The 27226-nt window shown below is 39.0% G+C and overlaps 2 protein-coding genes across 2 annotated transcripts in view; one reads left to right on the top strand and one right to left on the bottom strand.

Annotated features, from left to right (window-relative positions):
- LOC119484026 (trafficking kinesin-binding protein 2-like) overlaps nucleotides 1–26918 on the top strand; it is a 46049-nt gene extending 19131 nt beyond the window's left edge. The window contains exons 4-6 of the mRNA XM_037762584.1: nucleotides 24847–24961; nucleotides 26440–26515; nucleotides 26852–26918. Of these exons, the coding sequence (XP_037618512.1) occupies nucleotides 24847–24961; nucleotides 26440–26515; nucleotides 26852–26918 (258 nt within the window). The remainder of the gene's footprint in view (nucleotides 1–24846; nucleotides 24962–26439; nucleotides 26516–26851) is intronic.
- On the bottom strand, nucleotides 15399–17259 carry sox1b (SRY-box transcription factor 1b). Its single transcript, XM_037761579.1, has one exon. The coding sequence runs from the start codon at nucleotides 16973–16975 to the stop codon at nucleotides 16031–16033; it is 945 nt and encodes a 314-aa protein (XP_037617507.1). The 5' UTR covers nucleotides 16976–17259; the 3' UTR covers nucleotides 15399–16030.
- Nucleotides 26919–27226: the final 308 nt, after the last annotated feature.

Raw genomic sequence — 27226 nt, 5'->3', positions numbered from 1 at the left:
ATTTTTTAACATAACACAAACATTTATGCATCATGTATCCCCCCCCGTCCACACAGCAGAAGTAAAGAAATAAAAATACAAAATAGGTAATGAGAAAGTTCAAAATACAAAAACAAAGATAGAGCTGCATGCAGCAATAGAGTCCATGTACGCCACATGTTACACAGATGGCATATGGCACAATCAGATCAAAGACTAAATTGCCATTGTGTTAAAATGAGGTAAGATGATGTGCAGTATTTCAACGCCATCGGCCAAAAGTTGAATTTGATAGCAAGAAAGTCTGTTGTGCCGCTGAAGAGACCTGAACCCGAACCCTGTAATGTGGTACTGGCTTCCAATAGAAGGCAGGTGCTCTTGTCGTTGAGCCGCATGAACATCCGGTTTTGGCAAAATAAGGACTTCAACCCTATGTAAAGCATGTGATCTTCCACAGCGGTTACATGCATCACTTGTGCAAGGAAATATCCTTGCTAGTTTAGCATTAGTATAATGAATGCGATTTAAATACAATTTGACATTGTATAAGCCCGTGTCTGGCACATATTGAGGAGATGTGAACTAGCGGGACTCCCTAAAAACTTGACGCTTGATAATGTTAAAGGGATAGTTTGGGTGTTTTGAAGTGGGGTTGTATGAGGTACTTATCCATAGTCAGTGTATTACTTACAGTAGATGGCGGTCAGCACGCCCCCAGTTTAGAGAAACAGACGGGCGTTACGGAAGCAAAGCAATGTACTGCTGTGGACGGGGGCAGCAGCAGAATGTATTTTAGTCTCCTTAAAGAAAGGCTCACCTAAAAAAATCAATATCAGTTTAAGTGTACGCTATATTTAGAATATTTTCGGAGGTCTACCTTGCCATCAGACAGCCCTTTCCGACAGCGAACTGAAGCCGTTGTATCCATCTATGCTCTCGCCAAAGCCACCAGACTCCATTGAAAAAAACAGTTGTTTTACCTCTTAGATCGTGGGGGTTAGTTTGTGCTATTGTGTGACTTTAGTGAATCTGAACTAACCAAAGTCGTACAATAACACAAACAAACTATCCGATCAAGGCAGCGGTAGACCAGCGACCTCTCACTGTAATTATATAAAATATGAAAGTTCAGTGTCCTCACTCAGCCATGTCAAAACCGGAAGCCCTGTTTACTGCGGTTTAATATCATAGGCACCTGCCAATTGAGCATCATGTTGGAGAGAGACAAACACAAGCCTCTTTAAGCCACTGAAAATGAAATTCTATGAATCATTTGCTTTTTTTTTTATGCCTTGAATATAATGCGGAGGGAGATGGAGGATGTTTTCAAATGAGGCTTTTCAGTGCAAGGCCAACAGACTGCTGAAATGCATCTTCATTTATGTGTGTGTGGTATTAATCACGGCGTGGGAACATAAATATGCTACTGAAGATATACATTTTTAATATATATATATACTGTATATTTAAAAAAGGCTCAGTAATTTCCTAAAACAGCTGTAATTTTTAGCTAATGTTACTGAAACAGGAATAAATAGTACATATATTGGGGTCTATTTTCAACAGCGAATGAACTCATTTAGTGCTGTAGTGGCTCGTATTTAGCAGGACAGTGTGTGGGAGGGACTGACTCATGCTGGCATGGAGTGAATCAACAAATCTTTTCTATTGCGACTTTTTAGGGTTTGGTATACAGTCCACAGCCTCACCACACGATCCGACATCGACACATAGTCTTCTCCTGTGCACTTGACTTTCATGTTTATATCCAAACTAACCTCCAGCAATCAAAATGGAAGCATAAACAATATTAAACACTCACTCGAGTGCCGTGTAACAAAGTTTAAATTGATATATCTTTGGAAATTAATGTAAGTCGATGCAAAAAGTTTAGGAGCTAAAGTGTGTGTGTGCATCCTGTCTGCATGCCTCTTTGTGCTCTATGCATACACTGTATGCTGAGAAGCTGTGCGTACACACACACATTAATATACATTACATATGCGTGTGTGTGTGTGTGTGTGTGTGTGTGTGTGTGTGCGCGTGTGTGTGTGTGTGTGTGTGTGTGTGTGTGTGTGTGTGTGTGTGTGTGCGTGCACGCTTGATTAGATGATTATTTCTAGACGAGATAAGTGGCTGAAATAGAGACTCTGTTGACTGTTGTTCAGGTAATCAACACACACACAAAGTCGTGCCACGCCATGCCAGATTGCATTACCTGTCCCTTTTCATAGACGCATAATGAGATCATGGAAACCCTAAACGGACGGATGGAGGGAGAAAGAAAGACAGAGGGACATGGAGAGAGAGAGAGAGAGAGAGAGAGAGAGAGAGAGAGAGAGAGAGAGAGAGAGAGAGAGAGAGAGAGAGAGAGAGAGAGAGAGAGAGAGAGAGAGAGAGAGAGAGAGAGAGAGAGAGAGAGAGAGAGAGAGAGAGAGAGAGAGAGAGAGAGAGGAAATAAGAGAACAATTATGAAAAGTTTTAGAAACTTTTATATTCCTGAATGAAGAAGAAAAAAATATAAATAATTACTATTTCTGTCCCTTTAAGCCAAACAAAGATTTAAAACATCTATAAAAAAATATGTCATTAATTATTTTCTCATTTCTTCATAATATTTCTATTTTAGCATCATCAGATAGAGAGAAAGTGAGTGATCGGTAAACAGATAAAGTGATAAACAGAGAGGGAAATCTGGCTGCCTGTCAGCTCGGTTCACTGTGTCAATTTGTCCAAACAGAGGAGGCTCAGGTTGCAGTGGAGGGCCAGGTAACATGAGATCTAACAGACCACACCTATGCAACAGGTATTAGCCTGATCCCCCTGCTTCACATGCACTCTCTTGCAAACACACTGATGTATGGACAGTGGCTGTTTTTTTTTTTTTTTTTAAATGAAGCAGATGCCTGTTGTGTGTGTAGGGCTGCAACTAACATTATTTTCATTGCTGATTAATACGTTGATTATTTTCTCGATTAATCGATTAGTTGTTTGGCCTATAAAGTGTCAGATATGGTGGTGAAAAAAGATCAGTGTTTCCAGAAGCCCAAGATGACGTCCTCAAATGTCTTGTTTTGTCCACAACTCAAAGATATTCAGTTTACTGTCATAGAGGAGTAAAGAAACCAGAACATATTCACATTTAAGAGGTTGGAATCAGAAAACTTTGACTTTTTTTTCTTAAAAAATTACTTAAACTGATTAATCGATTATCAAAACGGTTGTCGATTGATTTAATAGTTGACAACTAATTGATTAATTGTTGCAGCTCTAGTTCTGTGTCCATTTAAACAGAGTAATCAATAGATTTGTTGGGCAGGAGTAAATACAGTTGGTATTAGCTGAAAGTAGAACAAGTTTATCCAGTGCTGAGCTCTTCTATTTATTATGATTATTAGAAATAATGATAATCATTATCCATCCATTAGATGCATAGCAACGGTTAAATCAGTTTTGTTTAGTGTCTGCCCTGCAACATTATGTGATTTTTACAGACATGTTCTACATATTTTTGGCATTTCAAAGATGTAAATGCAAACCAGGCCCTACCTTAAAAAGTGTGTATTGTATTTCATAGGTCGACCGATTGTGTATTTTTAAAGGCCGATATCATAATGATAGTTTGGAGCAGGAAAAAGCTGATATAGCCGATTAATTGGCCGATATCTTCTTTACTTCTGCAGCAACCTAGTTGGCTACTTTTGCATATGCCGTTTTTAATAGTCACTCTGAATTTAATAATTCGTAAGAGAACATCCTGAAGTGTGATTTGATGGATTACATTGTTGGAAAATGTTCTATTTATTTGCAATGGGCGATGCGCTGTACAGTACGACCGGCCAGGATTACTTCTGTCGCGCGTCTCGTACATTGTTAAATGCCATTAATGTTGGTGCATATTCCCGGGGTTAGGAGGATCCTTAAGTGTGTGATTTCATTTCATGAAAGGATGGTTACGTGGCTGGATTATTTGGAAGAGAGAACGCCAAATTGGTACAGTAAGCACGTTAAAGTAACAGTGAATGATTTATTTTCCTCCCCGTCTGCCTGTCTTGTATCGTGGACAAAGAGCTGATAGTGTTATATATTGTAGAGATGATTTTTTTTCTCCCTCTACCTTAACTTTGTGTATGAAGCCTCCATGTAAAACAGTGATGTACGTCCCTGTGTTACTGTGCAGCTGTCGGCCGTTATCAGAGCCCAGTTCTGCTGATAATGATAGTTTGTAAAACGTCCTATCGGCGCAGACTAATCGGTCTACTTCTAGTGTATTTCATTTGTTGGAAGAAGTAGTTAGCACAAGCAGCGATAGTTATCACGGCCTCCGCAAAGACGTCCCAGCGCCGCCCACACCGTGTGATTGACGGGTGATCTCTAGGAAGTGCAGTGCAGGAACATGACAGCAGAAAATAACCCAGGATCTTGAAGATTAGCAGTTTGATCTGCCCGCGTGTCTTTAATCTCCAGCGTCGTGTGAACTAGGATGCCAAACCTGCCAGACTGCAAACATCACAGCAGAGGAGACAAGGTGGCTTCCTGGACACATTTGTACAGCTGCCTCCACGCTTCATTATGCAGCTTATTCTCAGCATATTGCCCTCGGTTAACACGCTGATGCAACAGTCGGCAAGCTCACTCCTTTACTCCCCTCCTCTTCCTTCTTTCTTCCTACTCTTTCCTCTCCTCCTCCTCCATTCCCTCCTTATTTTTCCTCCCCTCCTTCATCCTCCCTTCTCCCCTTCTTCCGTCTCTCCTCTCTCTACCACACTGTTCGTTTCTTTCTTGTGCCATTTTTACCTTTCAACACTTTTCTCCTTCATCCTTCCTTTTTTCCTCTCTTTATTTTCAGATCCTTCTCTCTTCCTTTCTTCCCTGCAAATCAATTCCTTGCTCTTCTTTTCTATTATTCAGTCCTCTTTCTTTTTGAATTTTTTTTCAGTCTTCTTTCCTTCCTCTACTCTACTTTGCCTCGTCTTTTCTTCTCTTTTTTTCTTCCTTCCTTTCTTCATTTAGTTCTCTCTTTTCTACTCTTCTTTTCATTTCTCTTTTCATCAATCTTTCCCTCCTCCTTGCCTCTTTCCTGCTTCCTTCCTTCATTTCTTTCTTTCTTTTCTTCCAGTCTTTCCTTAATTTTATTTTCATCAGTCTTTCCTCCTTCCTACCCTCTTTCTTCCTTCCTTCCTTCCTTCCTTCCTTCCTTCCTTCAGTAATTCCTTGCTTTCTTTTTTTCCAGGCTTTCCATCATTTCTTTTTCCTCAGTCTTTCTTCCATCCTTTCCTCTTTCTTGCCTCCTTCCTACATTTATTTTTCTTTTCTTCCAGTTTTTCATTCAATTCTTTTTCATCAGTCTTTCCTCCTTCCTTTCCTCTTTCTCGTGTCTTCCTTCCTTCATTTCTTTCTTTCTTTTCTTCCAGTCTTTCCTTAATTTTGTTTTCTTCAGTCTTTCCTCTTTCTTGCTTCCTTTCTTCATTGATTGCTTGCTTTCTTTTCTTCCAGTCTTTCCTTAATTTCTTTTTCATCACTCGTTCTTCCTTCCTTTCCTCTTTCTTTGATCCTTCCTTTATTTATTTTTCAGCACTTTTTCCTCCCTCCTTCCCTCTTTCTTGCTTCCTTTCCTTACTTCATTGATTCCTTTCTTTTTCCAGTCTTTCCCTCATTTCTTTTTCATCACTTTCCTCCCTCCCTCCCTCTCTCTCTCTTGCCTCCTTCCTTTAATTCTTCCTCTCTATCTCTCTCTTTCTCTCCGTACTTTTTCTTTCTGTTATGGAATGTGTGATGAGCCTCCAGCTAATCCCATCCCTAAAGCACCTTAGCAACGCTCGCTAAGGGAATTTGGAGGGAGCTACAAAAAAAAAAAAAAAATCATACACACACACATATATCCACATGCACAAAGCCCAGCGAACAGCCCCCTATTGGCAGCAAGTGGATTCAGGGATGCACTAATACATCTTCAAATGTGCTTTTTAAAGCGTTTGGAAAGGCTCTGTCGTCGGGCGATAACTCCCCACCGGTTAAAGGATGGATGCTCCCGTTGTGTTGCAGCACCGCTCTACCCTCCCTCTGTTTTTTCTCATCCTTCCACATCCCTCGCCATCGCTCCCTCCTTTCCTTTCTCTCCTCTCCACCGACCAAGTTGTCTACTTTAAATAAAAAAAACAAGAAAAAGTTTGTCTGTACAACGGCTGCATTGTGTAAAGTTTCCTCCGGAGGATGTTTGACATGAGTGTAAAGCCTCATCTGACACTTCTACTCATGGCTCAGAGGGTGTTTTCCTTATTACACTGACTTTTAAATAGTCCTTTTATAACACACAGCTGATCATAACTGATCAAATCCTCAGAGGGTTCCAGCGATATTGGCTTAGAAAACTGATCATAACATTTCCATTTAAAAAAAAGGTTTCCTGAATCACCACCGATGTTGTGGTTTGTTTAGAGTCTGCTGCTGACCTTGCGCCACATGTAACCCTGGTATACTCCAAAAGGGATGCGTACAGTAGACATGCATGCAGTTCTCTTTATACCTGTCTGCATAGGTGGATGTGCTCACATGTACTTCACGGCCACGGGTAGATGATGAATGTGCGTCACTCACAGCTCGCAGCTGTGTGGACAGGAAACTATAATTTGAGTTGAAGAGTGAAGTGAAAGAAGAAAAAAAAATTAACTCTGATTGAAAGAGACATTATGCATTTAAGTGAGTATTCAGCTTTTCTAATAGAATTGAATTTATTATTCAAATAATTTGATTTAATTTGAAAAAATGGATGTGGATACATTTAGAAAGTTTCCCTCAACACACGTATGGGTTGAGGCCAGAGGTTAGATGAGGTTCACGCATTACACAAGCAAGTCTTTTTATTCATTTTCTTTTCTTCTTCGCTGTTCTTGTTCGGCGCCGCGAGGCACAGGAGCACATCCCAGCATGCACTGCACAAAAACACAGTTATTACCTTTTATGATTTCTGCTTTTACCTTCTGAATTTAGTGTTATGTACATTCAACTTCCAGCAAAGAAACCAGGTTAAGAAAGTAAAAAATATGTTGCATTCAAATTTGGGCTAATCACAGTAAACAGATTAAGCTATATAGGTGATAAGATTAGTGTGTGTGTGCTCATATTTTGAGGCTATAATGAGAATCTGTAAATACCCTCAGACTGAATCCCTCTCCATGTTTAATCTGAGTCCACAACTACTGGCTGCCAACACAGATCATCCTCCTGTACTCACACACACACACACACACACAGATATCATTATTCAATATGCAACATCCGCAAATGACACGGAAACAGGAAATATATAGATGAAACCACATATTCCGACGGATCATTCACACACACACACACACACACACACACACACACACACACACACACACACACACACACACTAGCAGGCCTGTGGAAGTGGATCAGGGGAGGTGGGTGTGTGTAGGAATCTTCAGCCAGGCTATCGCTAACAAGCATGCTCCTCTCTCTCTCCTTTATACAGCAAATCCCTCTACTCCACGCCGGAGATTAGCATATTGTTTAACACACACACACACACACATACACACACACACATACACACGCTCTACTGTATGAACACTTAAAGCTACCATGGCCCAATTGAAAAGCTGGAATGGTCAATGGTGGGAAATATTTGCTCAGAAAATGCTGAATTCAAATGTTGAACTCACCTGCGTTCGATCTTCTCCCCTGTATTCTTTTTTGGTAAACTCTCAGGCTTCCGTTATACTTTGCGCAAGGACGGCCGCACGGACACGAGCTGACGTGGAATCGTGACGAGGAAGCGTTTGAATCTTTTATACTCTGCGCGGGTTTTCTCCTTGCGTCAAACAGACCTTCTCATAGCTCTTTTCCATTTTGTCCGACCATGTCCGACTGTGTAGTTAGAAAAATGTGGATGTTCGCGGACAGGCGAAAACACGCAGCACAGAACCCCTGCGAAGTGACGTGTCTGATGGTGTGACGTCACTTTGTGTGGACACTCGCGGATAAGCTTTACCTTTAAGCTTCCTTTTTTCCCCGTTTAAGTTTTTCCTTATCTGAATCGAGGGTTTACCTTAACTCAAGCAATGGTATGTGTGTTACTTGCGTTACGTATGTTAAGTTACATTACGTATGTTACATTACGTGAGTTAACTTTTACATGGCACACGAATAACGATGTCCTGGGTGAAAGTCCTGTGTTTGTTTGACCTCCTCCCTACGCAAACTTTATTGCTCTTTTACACCTGACTTCCTTGTTTGCTACCCTCATAATTACCAAGGCCACGAGAGGTCGTCTTCTTGTATTCGTATCGGTGATCAATCATGTGAATAGATGATAACGTCCTTTTGAACCTACCAGTAGGTGTAGCAGGTCCCTTCTATCCCATATCTATGTGACTGAAAACCAATGATAACGAACATTCAGTCTTCTGATGGCATTCAAAGTGGGTAACAATTTTCAGTCTTTAAATTTAAAACATAATTCAAAGGCACTGAATTTTTTAGCTTTTTGGAGTTTCATCCCAGAATATGTCTGCATTGGCTGTAAAAACTGTAAAAACACACACATACACACACACACAGGTCTCCCCATGTCAAACATCACTAAATAATTACGGCACCATTGCTAATGATTGGCACTAATTGACCAGTGTTTTTGGCGGCCAGACTGGTGGGAGGTTGGAGAGACGTGAACCAGATCTCACCTGCAATCTGCAAATGACAGAGTTCCCCTCCGCAGAGGTGAAGGGGAGAAAGCGGTTCATTGGCCTCTGGGCTGGCAGGAGACCTTTTAACTCCAGTGATTACCTGAGCCTGAGCTGCAGTTGTAATCATGTTAGTGTTTCTTGTTCTCCTCCATTCCTTCCTCTCCTCTCTCCCCCTCTTTCCTTTCTTTCTTCTCCAAAGTGCCTTAACCCTCCAGGAAAAGTACCGTGGTGTTTGAGGTAATTGGCTGTAGGAGACCTCACTTTTGCTTATGCATTTATAATTGGTTTAAAAGTAGAAACACTGAAGCTTTTTCCTTTTGTCCAATGTCGGCTTCTCTTGCTGGTACTTGCAGCTACATTTATGATGTGAAGCATAAACGTTGCCATTTTTATTTGGAAGAAGACATTAATAAGTTTAAAATGATTATCATCATAGTGTTCTTCCTGTCAGTTAGACCAGCAGGTGATGAGAAAGCACTCTAATGGACTGGATTTTAGGACTCCCTCATTCCTTGGAAATCCTGAGCATTTGGATAAATGGGGGTTAATGAAATTAAAATTATAATTCTTGAAACATGGTTTAGAAGTAGTAGTGAATGGCATTCTGTGAGGAACATGAAGTAGTAGAATTATTACTTTCTGGCATAATTTCAGCACCTGGACAGCTCCAGTGAACAACATTTACTGTATGTTGTTCACCAATATTCATTTTAAAGATGTATGATTTTTTAAAAATATATAATTTCCTCCTGCATCAATGACATACGAGAGTAGTAGAGCAGTGTTAAGAAAATCTAGTCTTGTGTTCACTGTTTTTCCAGTGGAAACAATTTGAACTGACGACACCGTCGGCACTAATGAGAAGCAGTTGAATAAAGCTGCTCTATTTGATATCCAGAGCATTAATATAGCAGCAACAACAACTATTGTCTATGTAAAGATATAGAGGAGTAATGTATATCTGACCAGAGAATGAAGTCTCTCTCCCTCTGTGTGTGTTGTAATCAGAACTTCTCCGCACTTTGTTGACGTAGCCGGGCTGGCCGCATGTGCTTTTAGTGCATGTTAGTACATGTGGAGGTCTGTAGAGAGGTCAAAGAAAAATTATACATTTTATTTTTAATTTTTTATTGTTAAATCAGTGATGACATGTAGTGATAATACTAAATGTATCAAAAGAAAAAAGTATTCCTTATGTTAGATTAGTTTATTGGATTAAATACTAATGCATCTATGTGTGAATGTAATACTCCAGAGATTTAGTATTGCACTTCTGGGACTTTCATGAGACGGACTAGAAAAACAATGATCAAAATAAGTAACAGAGGCCAGGATAAAGAAGCAGCAAATTAACATAAAGCAAAGTACAAGTACCTCAAAATTGTGCTTAAGTACGGTACTTAAGTAAATGTATTTAGTTATTTCCCACCACTGCAGCCCATACTGTATGTATAGTTTTGTATGAAACCTATAGAGCTGGGCAATATGACGATATATATCATCAAAACTATATAAAAAATACCTATCGTATATATTTGACTATATTGTTTCTATGGTGATATAGGCTAGGCCTATATTTATTTCTAATTTCACTTATTTTTATTTTGCACTCAAGCTCTTAACATCAGAAAATACTTTTCATTTGTTGTATTTAATTCACACAGGAGTCTGTAAAAATAAGCTTTACCATGTTGTTATTTCATATAGACTATTTATTTATTGAATTACCAGAAAACATGCTATATCATGATCTATATTCAGATATGAAATGAGCTACAGTAATATTGTGATAGAATATTTTGGCCATATCACCCAGCCCTACTTAAATATTCCAGTAAATTCTCCACTGATCAGTGTAGTTTTAGTCAGCAACGCTTCAGAAAACAAAGCTTTAATCTCTGGATGTGATTACCAATCATCACGAACCCAAAGCGTAGAAAAAACAGCTTCCTGGTAAAACCCCTTACGTGCAGCAAAATGGTGCAGACGAGCAAAACTTAAAGGGGGAAAATCTACATTCAACACGCAGCCAGTAAGAGCATAATGTGAAGTAAACTGCCTTGAAATGAAGCTCAAACTGTCTCCTCGTGGCTCCCAGCGGCCCTGTTACGTTACAGCGAGGCGTCCTTGCTACTGGTGGGCGGGGCTCCCCAGTGCCTGTCTGAGCAGACGGTGTGTGATGATTATAGGCCCCCGGGGAGATCCAGGGGGTACTCCCTAATTGATTGTCATGAAAGGCCCTAATTGAATTGAGCAGCATGGTGGAACAACACACCATGCCGTCCGTTTGATGCCTGATGTTTAAGGCAGTGGCCACGGTGTAAAGTCTACGTTGAGATTTATGTGGGAAAAGTTTTACGGTTTTACATCAACTAATAAGTAATCTTTGACTTGAGAGACGGAGGCAAGAACATTGACAGTTTACCGCTTACAGACTGCAGGACATCAGATGAAATCCATCAGAAATGTATAGTGAGAACATCATTATGACAAATACTCCGTTGTCACGTGTTTGAGCAGTTAAACATTAGAATAGGTGAGGACATATTACGCTCATTTGTGCTGCAGCAGAGTGAAAATATGACACAATGCACCTTGCACTCTTTGCTGGGGAAAGTCCCATCTGTTACACCTGAAGTAATGTACTTGATCTGTCCATAATGGACCTTATAAGACTGCACTTTATCAACAATCATTACACTTTATCTAATATGCACAACTAGGAATCTCGTCAGTCTTTGTTTTTCATTGTGTACATCGTTGCACCGAAAGAATGCAATTTTCTTTACCCTCTATACTCAGTACTGTATATGAAAAGAATGATAATATATTTTACCTTGACCTTTGCCCTTGTTTACTCTAAATAAACGAGAACAACGAGGTAGAAAAAGTAGTCCTATACACATTATTCAAAGTAGTTTTCCAGTAAATGTTGCTCACTATTCACCTTCTGCAATGCTAGAAAAACAAGAAGATCAAATTTGAAAGTTGACGCGAGTGTATAAAAAGCCTTTCTTCCTATTTATATTTCCTCTTGCATTTTATTCAGTTTTGAATTCTTCTATAATTTGTTCTGTGTAATTGTCCTTTATTAATTTATCAATATTCCTCAATGACTTTGTAACTCTAAGCCCGAGTAAGCTTTTAATATTGTTTCTCCTAATTCAGCTTTTAAAGTTTTTTGAAATTGAGATAGACAGACACAAACTCTTTGGTATGTTTTCCCCTTTTTTAAATGTTTAGAAATATTAGCAGTGGCCGATAAAGAGAGGCAGCAGCAGCAGAGTGATGGAGAGAGTCAGACAGAGCAGCGAGGCTCCCTCAGCACCAATAGGTCTGCTTTTGGAGAGAGAGAAGGGGGGAGGGAAGGGGAGGAGGGGGCCCTCGGATTAAGAGGCTGAAAAATGGTTAAAACGTGTCAACGTGTAATTGCACGATAAGGCCCCCTCGCGAGGAATCCGTTGGCCCCGTTGCTATTTTCTATGGCGTCCCGGCTAATCTCCTCGCGCCACATTCGGTCTTGTGCAATCGGTCCCCCGTAATCTCCCATGACAGAACCGGGTCCAACGTCGGAGGTGAGGGTTTTTATAGGAGGAGAGGGAGGGAAATATGCGAAGGCGTGATAAACTGATGCCGATTAGCCACGTTTAGGACACCGGGAGCACGCGGGATGGGGAGGGTTGGGGGGTACACAGGGTTATGGAGTGCCAGAGCAGCGGTGTCCAAGCATGTGCCAAAGCAGAACATGAGGAGAGGATGAAAACTTGCAGACACATGGCTCAGTGATGGGCCTATATGGGAGCATCCCGGGCCGCTGGGTAAAACAGGACCAGACTGAGCTTCATCTGAGACACTAAATCCCAAATTTCTTATTACAAACTCTGACCTTTCCTTTAAAGTGGAGTAGATATTCCTCTCATTACGTGTATTTCTTCTTACCTGAACTTTTGCGAGGCCTGATGTGATCATTTTGATTCATCACACTGCTCAGATTATAATATATTTCATGTATTTGGTGTATTTGGTTGACATACCTTGAGGTTTAGTGAATTGATGCTCCTCATAATAGGTGTACATTTTTTGTGGCAAAATTCGTCCATCTCCGCGTCACCATACTGAAGACATTTTTGATGAAAAAGTCCATTAGAGCAGTATTTAGAGGCAATAATTCCAGCTGTATCACATTTTATCTCGTAATGAGTTATAATTAAATGGTTTATATTAATTTTTTCTTTGCTCACTCTTCCAAAATGTCATCTTTTAAATCCCCTTTGATCCCTCAACAAACTCAAGTTATTCTCTAAAACCTTAAAAATGAAGAGAGATGATCTGTTACCATCTCTCTCTTTCTCTTTGACACACTTTGTTGTAACTTTTAGGTTACACTCAGCATTTTTCTAACATAAATGACCGTTTTAATTGTATTTTCAGCAATACAAATATTGTCTGACACTCTTTTAGTGTCAGTTAATTTATCATGAAGTCTGAACGACAAATCTTTTACAGCCTTCCAGTCTCGCCGTGCATTTCCTTCACATCAATTAATCAACTATTGATCACTGTAAATGTGGAATTCATTAACAGTTGCTATTTAAATTATCCCCAGCAAGTTAGCTTTTGGAGATATGTTGACGTAATGGAAAAACAATAAACTAGAATTCACATTTATTATCAGTAATGCAGTTGTATAATGCAAATAAAAATGTTTCTTTTCTTAAAAAACACCATAAATCAGAAAAGAATATTCATTATTCCTTTTAAAATGACCATATTCTCATATTTATACAGGTTTGTTGGCGTTTATTTCAATTTATATTTTGTATGTATTGAGGTGGTAACGTTATAAAACTAATTTAATTTTCTGAAGATAAACCCCTCACAATCAAAATTTTAAGAGCAAAGACAATCCCAAGAAATTTAAAGCGATCTGAATGTAACTCCCATTCAGGGCTAATAAATACCTTCAGTTTAAACAGCTGACATCCATGGAAACAGCTTTATTATATGTGATTTGCATCCACGTTGCCCTCTTGTTTTTAAGTCCAGACCCGAGTGGGAATTAGTCTGATAAAACCAGGGGTGTTGTTTGCGGGTCTTTTTGTTGGGGGTGACCCCCGGGCTGCCCCGGCTTACACCAGGACTAATCCCCCATTCTCCTCCGACACAAAAACCTCCTCTCCTCGCCTTCTTTCTCCTCCTCATCCTCCTCCTCCTCCTCCTCTCCGCTCATTCAGTCCTCCCTCCCTTACCCCATCCTACCTCCTGTGATTCAGCCATCAAATTTAAAGAAGGAAATAATTTAACAACCAGGAGAATTGCAGGCGTTTGATGCTGGGGGTGAGGGACGGGGTGAGATTTGAGGACCTGTGAGGGACCCAGGTGGAGGCGGGGTTGAAGTGGGGCCCAATTGAGGCCAGCTGAAGAATTAGTAGTTCATTGAGCAGCGGATACTCTTGTTGTCGGATTTACTTTTGCTTGAGATCAAGATTACTGAGGTCATGACCCTGAGGCGGGTTTACAAAAAGGAAACTTTGCTTTTGCTTGAGTGCAAAATTAACAGAATTTCAGCATATGGAAGTAAATTTCAGACGATGCATTATCAGGTTGATGAATAACTGCCAGAATTCGAGCACAAAAAAAAGTTAATTGGGATTAGACAAAGAGGCCTTCTAGTCCTGAAGAGTATATTTTAGATGCAGGTGATTCCATAATACAGAAAGGTGAGAAGAAGGGATTTAGCTTTTGAAAAGTATCCTACATGCATTTTCACAACTTCAAGAATATAAGAAAAAGAGAGATAAAATAAGAAATCGACATATAACACAACATAATTAACAAAAATAGAATATATCCCTGCAGTTTTGCTGGCATTGATAAATAATAGACATGAAATTATTAATTTTAAAGCGTGGGAGTCAAAAAATTGGCCCGATTTTAAATTACAGGCAAATGGAAAATTAGGACATAATTATGACATTAATAATATTTCATCTCCCTGGAGAGAAAATCATCAACCTACAAGTGTTTAGCGCAACTTTTGAGTTCCAGGCTGTCCGATAAACTATTATGTGAATCCTCAGCTCTTGCAGGTTTATATTGTGGGCATAAAAGACTATATTAATAATTATGTAATAATAATAATTTTACAATTACAGAGCTCATAGGACAGAAAACTCAAATTAAATAACAAAAAAACAAAAGGTAATTTCAGGAAAAGCCTATTTTCATATTCTTTTTCCCAATTATAACACCATATTCTCACATATCTCCCATCACCTTAATACAACATTATGTCCAACATGAATTTATATTGATATAAAATGCATATTATCAAGATTTATGCCAGCTAAATAAAGAGGGTAATTAGAAGGGTTAACAGATTTGTTTCCATTATCTTGAGAAAAAAAGCTAAGTATCTATTATTCTAGGAGAAATAATCAAATAAGGCCCGACTCATAAATAACAATCTTTCAAAACATGTCTGCCTGTAATGTTGTAATTATAATTTTTTGTTGTCATTTGCATTTTGACCTGATTTGTACTGTTTGCCGGCGACTCCATTATTAAACCCGTGTTCATTGCAACGATCCAATAAGCTTGTCAGCATTTTAAAATTAATTTTAGACATGGAATAAAGATTAAATATTGGAGATAAAAAATCCCCTGCAAAAATAAATAACCCACCAACAAATTAACACTTTGAAAATGTGATCTTCAACCCATAAATGGTATTTTATAAATTATGTACAATTTCATAAAGGTGTTTTCAGTAGGCCTATTTATTCACAATTTACAAGATTTTACAACAACAAAATTCAAATTACACCGACTGACTCACATTGTTTTACAAGCATTAAAACTGAAAAATCAATTTAAAATTGCAGCCTAGAAACTTTTTTTTTTTTTTTTTTTTAAAACACATCTTCCAAACCTTTCCTCCCATTTTTTATTATTATTATTATTATTATTATTATTATACGATTCCCTCTTTTTAAAACAGGTTTCTCCTCAAACACACAGCTGGTGCCTTTTTTTTAATTCCACAAAAAAAGAAAAAAAAGTGTCAAAAAAAAAAAAAAAAAAAATAACCTTCAAAAAATGCACCAGCCTTTTATAATTTAAAATCAAAACTTGGCATGCTCTGTTTCCAAGAGAGCAAGGACAGACAAAAAAAAAAAATCCATCACTTGAAAGAAAATAAAAAGTTTGTTCATCAAAGTGATTGCATTTTTGCTATAATAACCGCCTATAATTAACAATTCATCATCATCAGCAGCCTGCTTCCACACATTTAGTGTTAAATATTTTGGTTTTGTAGTGCTTCTATACATGTAAAGAGATTAGATATGAGTCAGAGGAAGCGTCCCGTTTACCGGAGTGGAGCTGCTCTGGTAGTGCTGCGGGTGGAGCACATGCAGTCTGCTGTGAACGGAGGAATCTCCCGGTACCTCTCCGGCGCTGCTCGGCAGGTACATGCTGATCATGTCCCGCAGGTCTCCGGTTGGACACGGGCGTCCCGTAGAAGAAACCGGTGGACTCACACTGCTAGGCTCAGATTTCACCAGAGACACCGGAGAGGCGCTCTGGTGCTGCTGCTGATGGGAATAACCGGTGATCCCTCCGTAGCCCGGTGGAGACGCGCTCATGTAGCCGCTCTGAGAGTTCGAGATCGGGCTGTAGGACAAGTCGTACCTGTGCACGTTCTGCGGGTGGTGATGCGGGTGATGGTGCGCATGCGGGTGGTGCGTGTACGCGAGCTGCGCCTCGTGCATCATGGCGTGTGCAGCTGCGGCCGAGTAGGTGCCATTCGCCCATCCGTTCATGGAGTAGTTCACCTGTCCACCTCCACCTCCACCTGGACTCTCCAGCCGCTGCTGCTGCACGACTCCCACAGGCGAGCCCAGCAGCCCTCCAGCCAAGGAGTACTTGTCCTTCTTCAGCAGCGTCTTAGTCTTCCTCCTCGGTCTGTACTTGTAGTCCGGGTGCTCCTTCATGTGCATGGCTCTCAGCCGCTTGGCCTCGTCTATGAACGGCCTCTTCTCCTGCTCGGTCATCACTTTCCACTCCGCTCCGAGCCGCTTGCTGATCTCAGAGTTGTGCATCTTTGGGTTCTCTTGTGCCATTTTCCTGCGCTGGCCTCTGGACCACACCATGAAGGCGTTCATGGGTCTCTTGATGCGGTCCTGGGGGACTTTATTACCTCCTCCTCCTGCTGGGTGTCCTCCTGGGTTGGTCTGAGGCACCACGGGGGGATGTAAGTCCGTCTCCATCATGATGCTGTACATTCAAACTCTCTGTCTTATAGGACTTCTCAGTCAAACACACAGACACATCCAAACCTCCAATAAAGAGAGAGATGACGAAAAGGTGCTGTATAGTCTCACAAATCCACTTTTTCCTGTCATCCAGAGTTGCACAGAGGAGAATAAGTGCGCGGCTTGTTGTGTTGGAAGCTTTACTTTCTGGTGCAAAAGTTCCCGGAGCGTGCAGCTCTCTCTGACAGCAGCTAAATGAGCGAGAGGACGGCCAATGGAGAGGCTCGTATAGTGGAGACGTGATTTGCATGCAGGGGGAGCTCGAGGTTCTGGTGACGTCGGAAAGCGCGAGACCTGAAAAAATTACTCCCTCTGTCATCTGTTTTGTGTGTGTGTGTGTGTGTAGCTGGTGTGTATGTGTGTGTGTGTGTGTGGAAAAAAACGCACAACATGTAAACAGTTTAATTCCCAGCATTTTGCGCATGTCCCTCTCCAAATTACGCATGGCTACAACACAACCTGTGCGCTCTAATATTGTCACATCACTTTGTGAAATATTAAAGAATAGGAAGAAATGTTACAGCAAATAGAAGTGGTGTGTGTGTGTGTGTGTGTGTGTAGCTGGTGTGTATGTGGCACAACATGTAAACAGTTTAATTCCCAGCATTTTGCGCATGTCCCTCTCCAAATTACGCATGGCTACAACACAACCTGTGCGCTCTAATATTGTCACATCACTTTTGAAAATATGAAAGAGTTGGAAAAAATGTTACAGGGAATAGAAGTTTAATAACCAAATCAGCTGTGCACACTGTTAAGAATGTCCCAGTAAAATAACAGTAAAGAGCTGGCAGCAGGGTTGCCTTTATGTTACTGTAAAATTAACATTATTATACTGTCGCTGAAATTTACAGCTTTGTACTGTTAATGAAAAATACAGTTTGAACTGGTTTTTTTTTAATTAATTTCACAGTATTTTACAGTTAATTTACTGTTTAAAGATACATTATATAGCTGTTTTGTTCACCTTTCTTTTACATTATCTTACTGATAAAGTACTATTTAGGTTGTATTTTTTACATACATTTTAATAAACATTATTTTTTTTGCCTCAATGAATAGACTTAGCAGGTTACAGACAGGAATAGTCACACTAAATACAATTAAAAGCACTTGTTAGGAAAAAGGCTATAATAGACTTGTTGATACTTTTCCTAAAATGTGTCTCTAGCTGGCTACAAGCACAGAATGCAAACCAGAACAACATGTGAGTGAAGAACAATACAGCTAATTCACTGATTTTACAATCATGTACAATGTACAAGCCTCACATGTGCAGATCAGGTCCCAGAATTAAAGAAATACTGCTTGAAACTGTTACTGATGATACTTTAGACAGTTGATCAGCAGTAAAGTGCGTTTTTTAAGAATGCATTATAGTTCAGTTAAAAAACGGCCTATGAGCGTAATTTAACAGGTTTTCTTTTGTATAAACAGTAAAGCACTGTTTTTAGCAATAACAGGTTAATACTGTTGAAATCCTGCTGTAAATTAACAGCAATTGTTTACAGTGTACTGTTCCATCACTTTGGGAAATATTAAAGAATGGGAAGAAATGTTACAGGGAATTGAAGTTTAATAATGGAAATCAGCTTGTGCACAACAGAAAACAGGTCAACAAGTTAAAAATGTGATGAAAATCAAAATAAAGCAGCAGAATGATTCATCATCGTCACCATCACAACAACAATAAGCACAAAAGTACCAAACAATATTTGAATTTTAAAATATTTACTATATTCACAATGAATAGTCTACTTTTAGAGCTGATTTAGGAGCGTAATAACTTGCTCAAGTAAGATAAGATGAACCTTTATTAATCCCCGGAGGGAAATTCAGGTGTCAAAGCATCAACATCAGCAAACAGAGTGAAACACAGGAGAGGTAAAGGTATACAAAAATGATAAAAACAATAATAGAGATATAAAAGATACAGAGCGAATGGGTGAACAGAGTGTGTACAGTCCGTCAATAAATAAATGTAGCCGATTGAGCTCATTATTAGCACGTCTAACCAAATCAGAAATAGGCATATGATTTTTAAATTTAATTATTAGGGCCTATTAGGGCCATATTACTCTTTTATACATCATGACCTATAGCGTATAATAAAAAAAAAGCCTGTATTTTTTTTTTTTTTTAATTTCTCCCTGTTTTTTTGTCAAACTAAGGGCTCCACCGCCTCCTATTCAGAGCCACAGGTGCTTTTCTGTTGTGCCCGTTGCTAGGAAACAGGTGACTGACGCCCGGAGCACGTGCCATTCAAAGCGCCCCTTTTGTTTGTTTCACCAAAGCTGCAGGAGAGCACGAGAGAAAGAGGGAGAGATTTAACCCCCCCCCCCTAGAAACACCACTGTAATCCTGTAATACATGTTAGAAATATAGATTTTGAATGATAACATTTGAATAAACTAATAAAATATGATGTGGACATCATGAACCTGCAGGCCTGCTGCTATAGGCCCGGGATTGCTCTTATAATAAGGATCAAGGACAATTCTGCCGAGCAATTTTCCTGTGAGATAGCCTGTAATTTTATTGAGTCTGTAAAGGAGAGACTGCTGTTTTTCAAACAAACAAAACCTAGTTAAATTTAATGTATTATTAAATTGTAAAAAAAATGTGAAATAAATAATGCTAATAAAACACACTATATTATACTATACTTACGATTATTTTCTCTATTAATTTTGTCAGTAAACTGTGATAAATACTTAAAAATACCCATTATAATTTCCCAGAGCTGACAGTGACATATTTAAGTCACTTATTTTGTACAAAAAACATGAATATATTCAGTTTAATATCACACAAGACAAAGAAACAGACAATGTAAACATTCATATCTGAAACCAGTGAATATATGGCTAATCGCCTGATCATTTAGGCTCTAAATTGTACATTGTTAGTTAATATATGCGTTCATTTCCTTGCATTTGGCTCCATTTTGGCATTACGAAGCTCAGTGAAAAAGGAAGGAGTAGATATATATTTCATTTAACATTGCAATTTGCCGTTTTGGTATTCCAGTCCCCTCCTGCTCCACTGGCTTCCCGTCATGTGGAGGATCTTTTCAGCCCTCTGGGATTATGCTCCCAAGTGGCATCTGTCAGGTGCTGCCCGCCTCTCAGCGAGCTGCTGAACTATATTGGCGCGCTGGCACGGTTGGATTTTCCTCTCGCTCCCTTGTATCAGTTGGCTATAGTGCCGTTAAGTGGCTTGTATGATCTGTTTTCACGCACACTGTGACAATCTCTCTGCCTTTTTTGCATCCGGCGCAGGAACACATAGAGACGAGCACATTGCATCTTTGATACACAGCATATATAGTCAGTCCTTGAGGCGCAAATCAAATCAGCCAATTGACAAGAAATATTTCACATTGACCAAATAATAATATCTTGTGAGTGACCACACTTTGCTTTATTTTCCGCATATATCTATTCATCTATTGATTCCATGTGCAGGGACTTGTGAGGCTTATTGAATTAACTCTGTCTTGAGGTATTTTATAGATTACTGAATTGACCGCTAATAAGGACAACCAAGTTTTTCAGGGACATTCGGATGGTTTCATTTACAACACCGTCTAGGACATGTTGACTTTTGTGTGTTGGCTTTTGTTCGATAAGTGAGCAGAAAGAAGGACACCAGTCGGATCAGAGCTCTTTGTATCTGATTGTTTCTTGGATCGTGTTTGTGATGCTTTTTTGCCATGCTGACTTACTGCAGCTGATTTACTCTCTTGAGGTAATGAGGGCCTCTCAAATGGCTCCAAATAATCAGAATCTAGTGCACATATTTGTGAATTTTAGATTTTCAGTGTACTAGAAACATAATCCTACAGTACAAACCGTTGCAGTTGCGAGTTTGTCTAGACAGTCTGGACCAACCATACAGTGTTTCAGGATGTCAAAAGTGCATGATTGAGGCAATAAGACAGTAGGGCTGGGCATTATATCGATATTATATCAATATTGTGATATGAGACTTGATATCATCTTAGATTTTGTTGTAATATCGTGATAAGTGTCGTCTTCTCCTGGTATTAAAGGCTGCATTACAGTATTTTTTTTCTGAACTTACCGAACTGTTCTAGCTGTTCTATTATTTGTCTTTTACACAATATCCACATTACTGATAATAACTTATCATAAATCTCATTGTGTAAATATTTAGTGAAAGCACCAATACTCAACCTTGCAATATGGTCGCAATATTGAGGTATTTGGTCAAAAATATTGTGATATTTGATTTTCTCCATACGGCCCAGCCTTATAACACACACAAATAACATCGAGTAACGCATGAGAAGTGCACCGATTTTGATATTCCGATACTAATTCAGTGATTTTAAACAAAAAGTTATGCGTGCTCATCTTTTTCTGTGTTGTGGAGATATGAAGGAACTGCAGTCTGTACTGGGTTGACTCAAAGTCCAAATGAAAACCTATTTACTCATCCGTTTTTGCAGTCAAAAATAATGTCAAAGTAGACAAACATGGGCAGACCGTGTCTCGTTAGTTGTAGACGTGTGATCATGTTGGATAAGAAGGAGGCTCGATCAGGAAAGCTAATGTTGGTTGTTGTTCAAAGTCTGTGTTTCTTGTGTTGTGTAGCAGGCTGCTGTATGTCTATGAGAGAACAGTGTTGTTGCTGCCATAACGTGTGATTTAAAGAAGATATTTTAAGTCGGTGTTTGTGTGCACAGTTTCTGAGTTTGTCCATTCACTGTCTCTGTAGATGGATGGTCCATGTGAGCTTCTGTTTCCACTCTGGGTCAGTAAAAGTTCCCAAAAACGCTGCGGTGCTCGGGGTGATTTCTTCTTTCCACAGTGCCCCAAAAGAAGCTTGTCGAGGCGAGATTTACATATCTGCAAGATACAATATTTTTAAGCAGATTACAACATTTGATAGCAACAGGGATCGGAAACACAATCAAAAAACAACAATAATTTCATTGATACAATTTATCAGACCATCATTCTTTCTGTATTTAAATATATACTAAATTTCAGGACAAACCCAACTAATGTAGGTTAATAAATGACATCATTAAAAACCCTTATATGTGATACAACAGAGATAAATATTGTGATGGGGTTATTTTAGGGGTCGGTTGGGGTTAGTTGTTCCTACCTTTTGCTTTTAGAGAGAAAAAACTGTTTAATATGAGATACTTTCATCTCTTCAAACCTCTAAAAACCCTTAAAATGAGCAAAATGTGAGATATTTTCACCTCTTAACTCCTACTAAGTCCTGATATTCACCAGACAGCAGTGTTGAGCCAGCGTGGCCTAACTGGAAATACCCAGAGAGTCCTGTAGCTGGTATTGTTTGGGCCAATGGGACAATGCTGGAAACAGCGGCTGCACTTCTGCCAGGCTGGGTTAGTCCAGTTTAGTTTAGTTTTAAGGGGTTATTTAGGCTTTTCCTGCTTATAACAGACATAAAGTAAAGTAACCTTGTGTACGCCTTGCTTGAGCTACACTGTAGTTCTTCTCAATATAAAGTTAGTTATGACATGCAGATAAAGACTCTTTATTAAAATCACACAGTCGTATCATTTTAGTTCAATTTAAAGTATTTCACATTAGAAGAGAAAAGTAGAAATACTGTACGCTTCAATGGAGATGTTTAGTGTCTAATTATCTGATTTTATCACAGTTTTATACTGCTAAATACAATTTTATAGTAGTCAGTATCAAAATATATCACAATATAAATTAAATCACTATTTATGTTGAGCATAAAGATTCCCTGGTAGGAGATTTGGAACCTGAAAAATATATAAAAAAATAGTGTGAGCTGCAAAAGGAATCCATTTAAATGAATAAATTGTACAAAAATAAACAATATTTGTTGTTGTTAATCTAAATTATTATGTTTCCCTCATTGTGAAATGTTAACATCCAGTTGGAGAGCACCATGGTGTTTCTCTGCCTCGCCACGTCCAGTGGACGAGTCTAATTGCTGTGTTTTGAGACTGTCCACGTGCTGTATTGATCGGTGATGCATCAGGTTTACAGCTTACCTAACCGTATACATCACCAATCTGTTTGTGATTTAAGTAGCCCAGCCCCCATATGGGAATGTTTGATCTGCTAGGTGGCCCACTGGGACTTTAGTCAAAGTATTACCATTGACGTCCTCTTACTTTGTTTATCCACTAAGAGCTCATTGAATTTAAGGTTAGGATTGGTGAGAAAAGGTGTATTTTCTGTCATGTGATTGGTTGTTAGTAGTGTAACTTATTGACAGTATATATAAAAATTTCTAATTTTCTAATGGAAATGTTCAATGGTGATCACTGTTAATATGGCCTAGCTGTATCAGAGTAGCTTTTCTAGTCTCATATGAATAAAAGTCAGCATGAGTTCTGAATCATGAATATAACCCATATAAGTCAAACCATCATTTCTATACATGGATGTTTGGGAACAATAAAGGGTGAAGAGAATCAAGGCTCTTCACTCAGTGAACCGTGAGATGAGGTTGAAATCATTAATAAGTGACCTTTGAGCTTCACCATATATTGTTTCTATAGCACTTACTGTAATTACGGCATTGTTTCAAACACATTTTTTTTTGTTGCAAAAACCGAGAGGGTCGCGGAATTACATTGAAAAGACAAATTTAATCATTAGAAGCTCTTTTCTCCAAAAAGTCAGAGACACCAGAACTTAACCGATCATTGCTGAGCACAGGATCAAAGAATGCTTGGAGATAAAACACAGCGGTAAGGATGTTCTTCACATCTTCACGCTGCTATTAGGCCTGAACTCTCTAAGCCAACAGGCCACACACACACACACAGAGGCCTAATAGAATCAAAGGCATTTCTGCTGTGCAGCAGCCGACCCAGTGGGTTTGTTTAAGGCTCTCTGTCACAGCAAGCTGTCAGCTCTACTGGAGCTCAGCCTTACAGACAGAGCAGGGAGTACACTAACACACACACATGCATGCATACAGTGCATATATGCAACAGCAAGCTCTGACACGTCATGTTAAGTGCTCAGAAAAAACGTTCAACCTTCTCGGCTCTGGATGCGGTTGCAGCACTAACATAGTTTATGATGAAAAAGTTTGTCTTTCTGTAAGCATATCTAATCATAAATATCGTCATGATCAGTTTTCATTTAAAATAAGTGCAGTGATCTCTTGGGAAAACCTGTATTGTCCTAATTTTCTCTCCATTCACCATGAAACAAAATACATTTGACAAATATCTGTTCAGTGGCTGTATATTTTGATGTCTTCAACACAGACACTCTGGTATTTTTGCTTTTTTTCTGCTGTGAAAGGAGAACTGTTGAATGCTTGAGATTAATGTTGTGTAGATGTGATTTTGTGATATGACTTTTTGTGACATATACTATATGATTTTTCTTTTAGGGCATACTATTCTTAACATTTTGCCATGACTTTAAAAATATTTGTATGACATTTTACCGTGACTTTAAAAAAATAGTTTTTCTGACATTTTACCGTGACTTTAAAAAAATAGTTTTTCTGACATTTTACCGTGACTTTAAAAAAAATAGTTTTATGACTTTATTATGACATATGCTACAACATATTTTAATTTATTTTTTAAACTGCATTATTTTCTGACAATTTATAGACTTAAAGGTTTCATTTAAACAAATGTACAATGAATTTATAAATAAAAATAATCTTTATGTGCAGATGGTGGGTTCAAACAGAATTCAGTGGGATTTTTCAGATTGTTTGTTAATTGAACCCAATTAATTCCAGTCACATTAAGTGTTTTAAATGAATGGTTTAATGCTGTAGCAGACCTTTAACATGACTCTCATCCACCTCTGTGTTCACTGCAGGTGGGGAACACACTGATGGATGAAGCGGTCCACTTCCTCCGTCATTACCACATCCAGTACAGCACCCAGGAAAGCAACGACGATGACGAGCTGAACGCAGAGAGGAACCTGGACGGTATGTTGTGTGTTCGTCTCATATTAGATTTGGGTGGGGGTCCTGCAGTCGTTAGCTGTCTCTCTTTCATGAGTCCAGTTGCAGGGACTTTCAAATTTCACAACAAGTATTCCTTCTTACAAATAAGTTAAAACAAATACCAAGGATATATATTCTAATTTCTCAGAAGCTTAATAAATAATGAATGCCTTAAAACTACATTTTATCGAGATGGGCCTTGATAATAATGCAGAAGTGAGTGAAAATGGATGGATGCCTAAGCATGTTTAAAGTTTCTAGTGCATCCTAAATCCCAAACTTGGTTCTGGTGTTTCATTTACTGGTGCCTACTGATACTCTCTGAGCTTTGAAACAGGAACAAAGTTTGTGAATTCCTAAATCGAGTGTAATTTAACGATGATTACTGAATTCCCTTTACTCCAAAAGCATCTGTAGGCATCATCAAGCTTTGACTTCAAGGTTTTGAAATTCACTTTCTTTAATAACTTCCGGGAATAAATTAACCAGTTGCAGCCATCTACATGGAGACTAACATCATGTTTCCTCCATCCATTTTACCCCACTTTCAAGTGTCAGAGTAAAGTGGCCTGGTGTACCGAACACTGTTAAGCATTTGCACTCATCATTTAATCATCGCACCTCGTCCTTTGATTGATGCCTAATGAATGCCCGGGGTCTCGGTTTACAAGACGATCGCTAACAGAGCCTTGCTAATGGGTTTTGCCTGTCTGCCAGACTTCAGGCAGAGAAGTTTGCGTTTACACCAGAGCTTCAAGACCACTTATTCTATCATTCCTCATACAGATATAACATACTTACAGTAGTCTTAACAGACCAAACCAATCCAGCAATAGATATTCTGAGCTGTTCCTTCCTGTTATGGACAGCACTTCAATGTTCACATCTGTTCCATGTGTGCCAAAAAATGTAAAGTTCAGCATTGAGCTCATGATGTGAACAAGGCCTCCAGTAATTTTCAACAGCATATCCCTACAAGTACTTTCACAATTATCGGCCACATCACTCATCGCTAATAGGCCCCGGCAGTAATGGTCTGGAACTAGTGGGAGGCAGATAGGCTTTATGTCTGACTGCAGAGATGTACCAAACTCCAGTGCTCCATATGCTTAATTTTCTACGATAGGGGTTCTTAAACTTTTGATGACTGAGTGCCAATTGAGGGAGCCAGAAATAAAATAGCCAAAATCTCACTTCCACATTAAACTACCGAGTTGTCCACCAAAATCGCTAACAGCACTAGCATTGATGACCGAATGTAATTCCTACGACACTCGCAAGGTGCCACGCAACCAGTAGCTTTCTACAAGTCGTCATTCCTTACCTGACAGACGCTTAGTGCGCTTAACCGAGTAGTGTATTAAATGTAAACATTTAATGACATACTGTACTATGACATGATTTTTATAATTGAATTACTGTGTCTGTAATGTGTTTTTTTGTGTGTCTCCGTCATCCAGAAAACACTGGAGAACAACGGGGAGGCTCATCAGAAGCCGCCTCCAAGACGAGGTGGATGCTGGACGAACTCACAAGGTAAGGAAATATCAGTAAAGCAAAAATATTCTCTAGATACTTTAATGATTTTAGATTTGTTTATTTGTTGTTTAAAGATATTTAGCCTTTTTTATTAATAGTAGATGGTGTAGAATGGAATCAGGCAAATAACATAGTCGGAAATGCATGTTTTATTTATTTTACTTCATTTTATTATTCAATACCTTTGTAAAACAAATGGACTCACAGACAGTGAAGGGCTCAATTTAATCATTGTGAGGCATTTTGTGACTTTAATGTAATTCACTTTTAACTCCTTGTCATCATCACACCACATGATCAGATTATTAATGTATACCTCTGTTTTCTATCCAGACTCTTCAATGAACAAAAGGACTGGAACGGCCTGGAGGAGACGAGAAGTAGAGCAAACATTTGGTAATTATCAAATCCACTAGTTGTTGTAGTACATAAAAGAGCGTAGAGGAATGTGTAGTAGAAGTTAGAGGTAGAGTAGATGTGTAATAGAGGGTAGTAGAGAGTGTGTGTAGTAGGTAGAGTATGTAATAGAGGTAGAGTGTGTAGTAGATGGTAGAGTGTGTACTAGACGGTAGAGGTGTAGCAGACGTGTAGTAGAGTGTGTAATAGATGTGTAGTAGATGGTAGAGTGTGTAATAGACGGTAGTGTGTGTAGAGTGGTAGTAGATGTGTAATAGACGGTAGTGTGTGTAGCAGAGGGTAGAGTGGTAG

Source organism: Sebastes umbrosus, chromosome 24, assembly GCF_015220745.1.
Source record: "Sebastes umbrosus isolate fSebUmb1 chromosome 24, fSebUmb1.pri, whole genome shotgun sequence".
NCBI lineage: Eukaryota > Metazoa > Chordata > Actinopteri > Perciformes > Sebastidae > Sebastes > Sebastes umbrosus.
The sequence above is the reverse complement of the archived record's forward strand: the minus strand, read 5'-3'. Positions and strand labels throughout refer to the sequence as shown.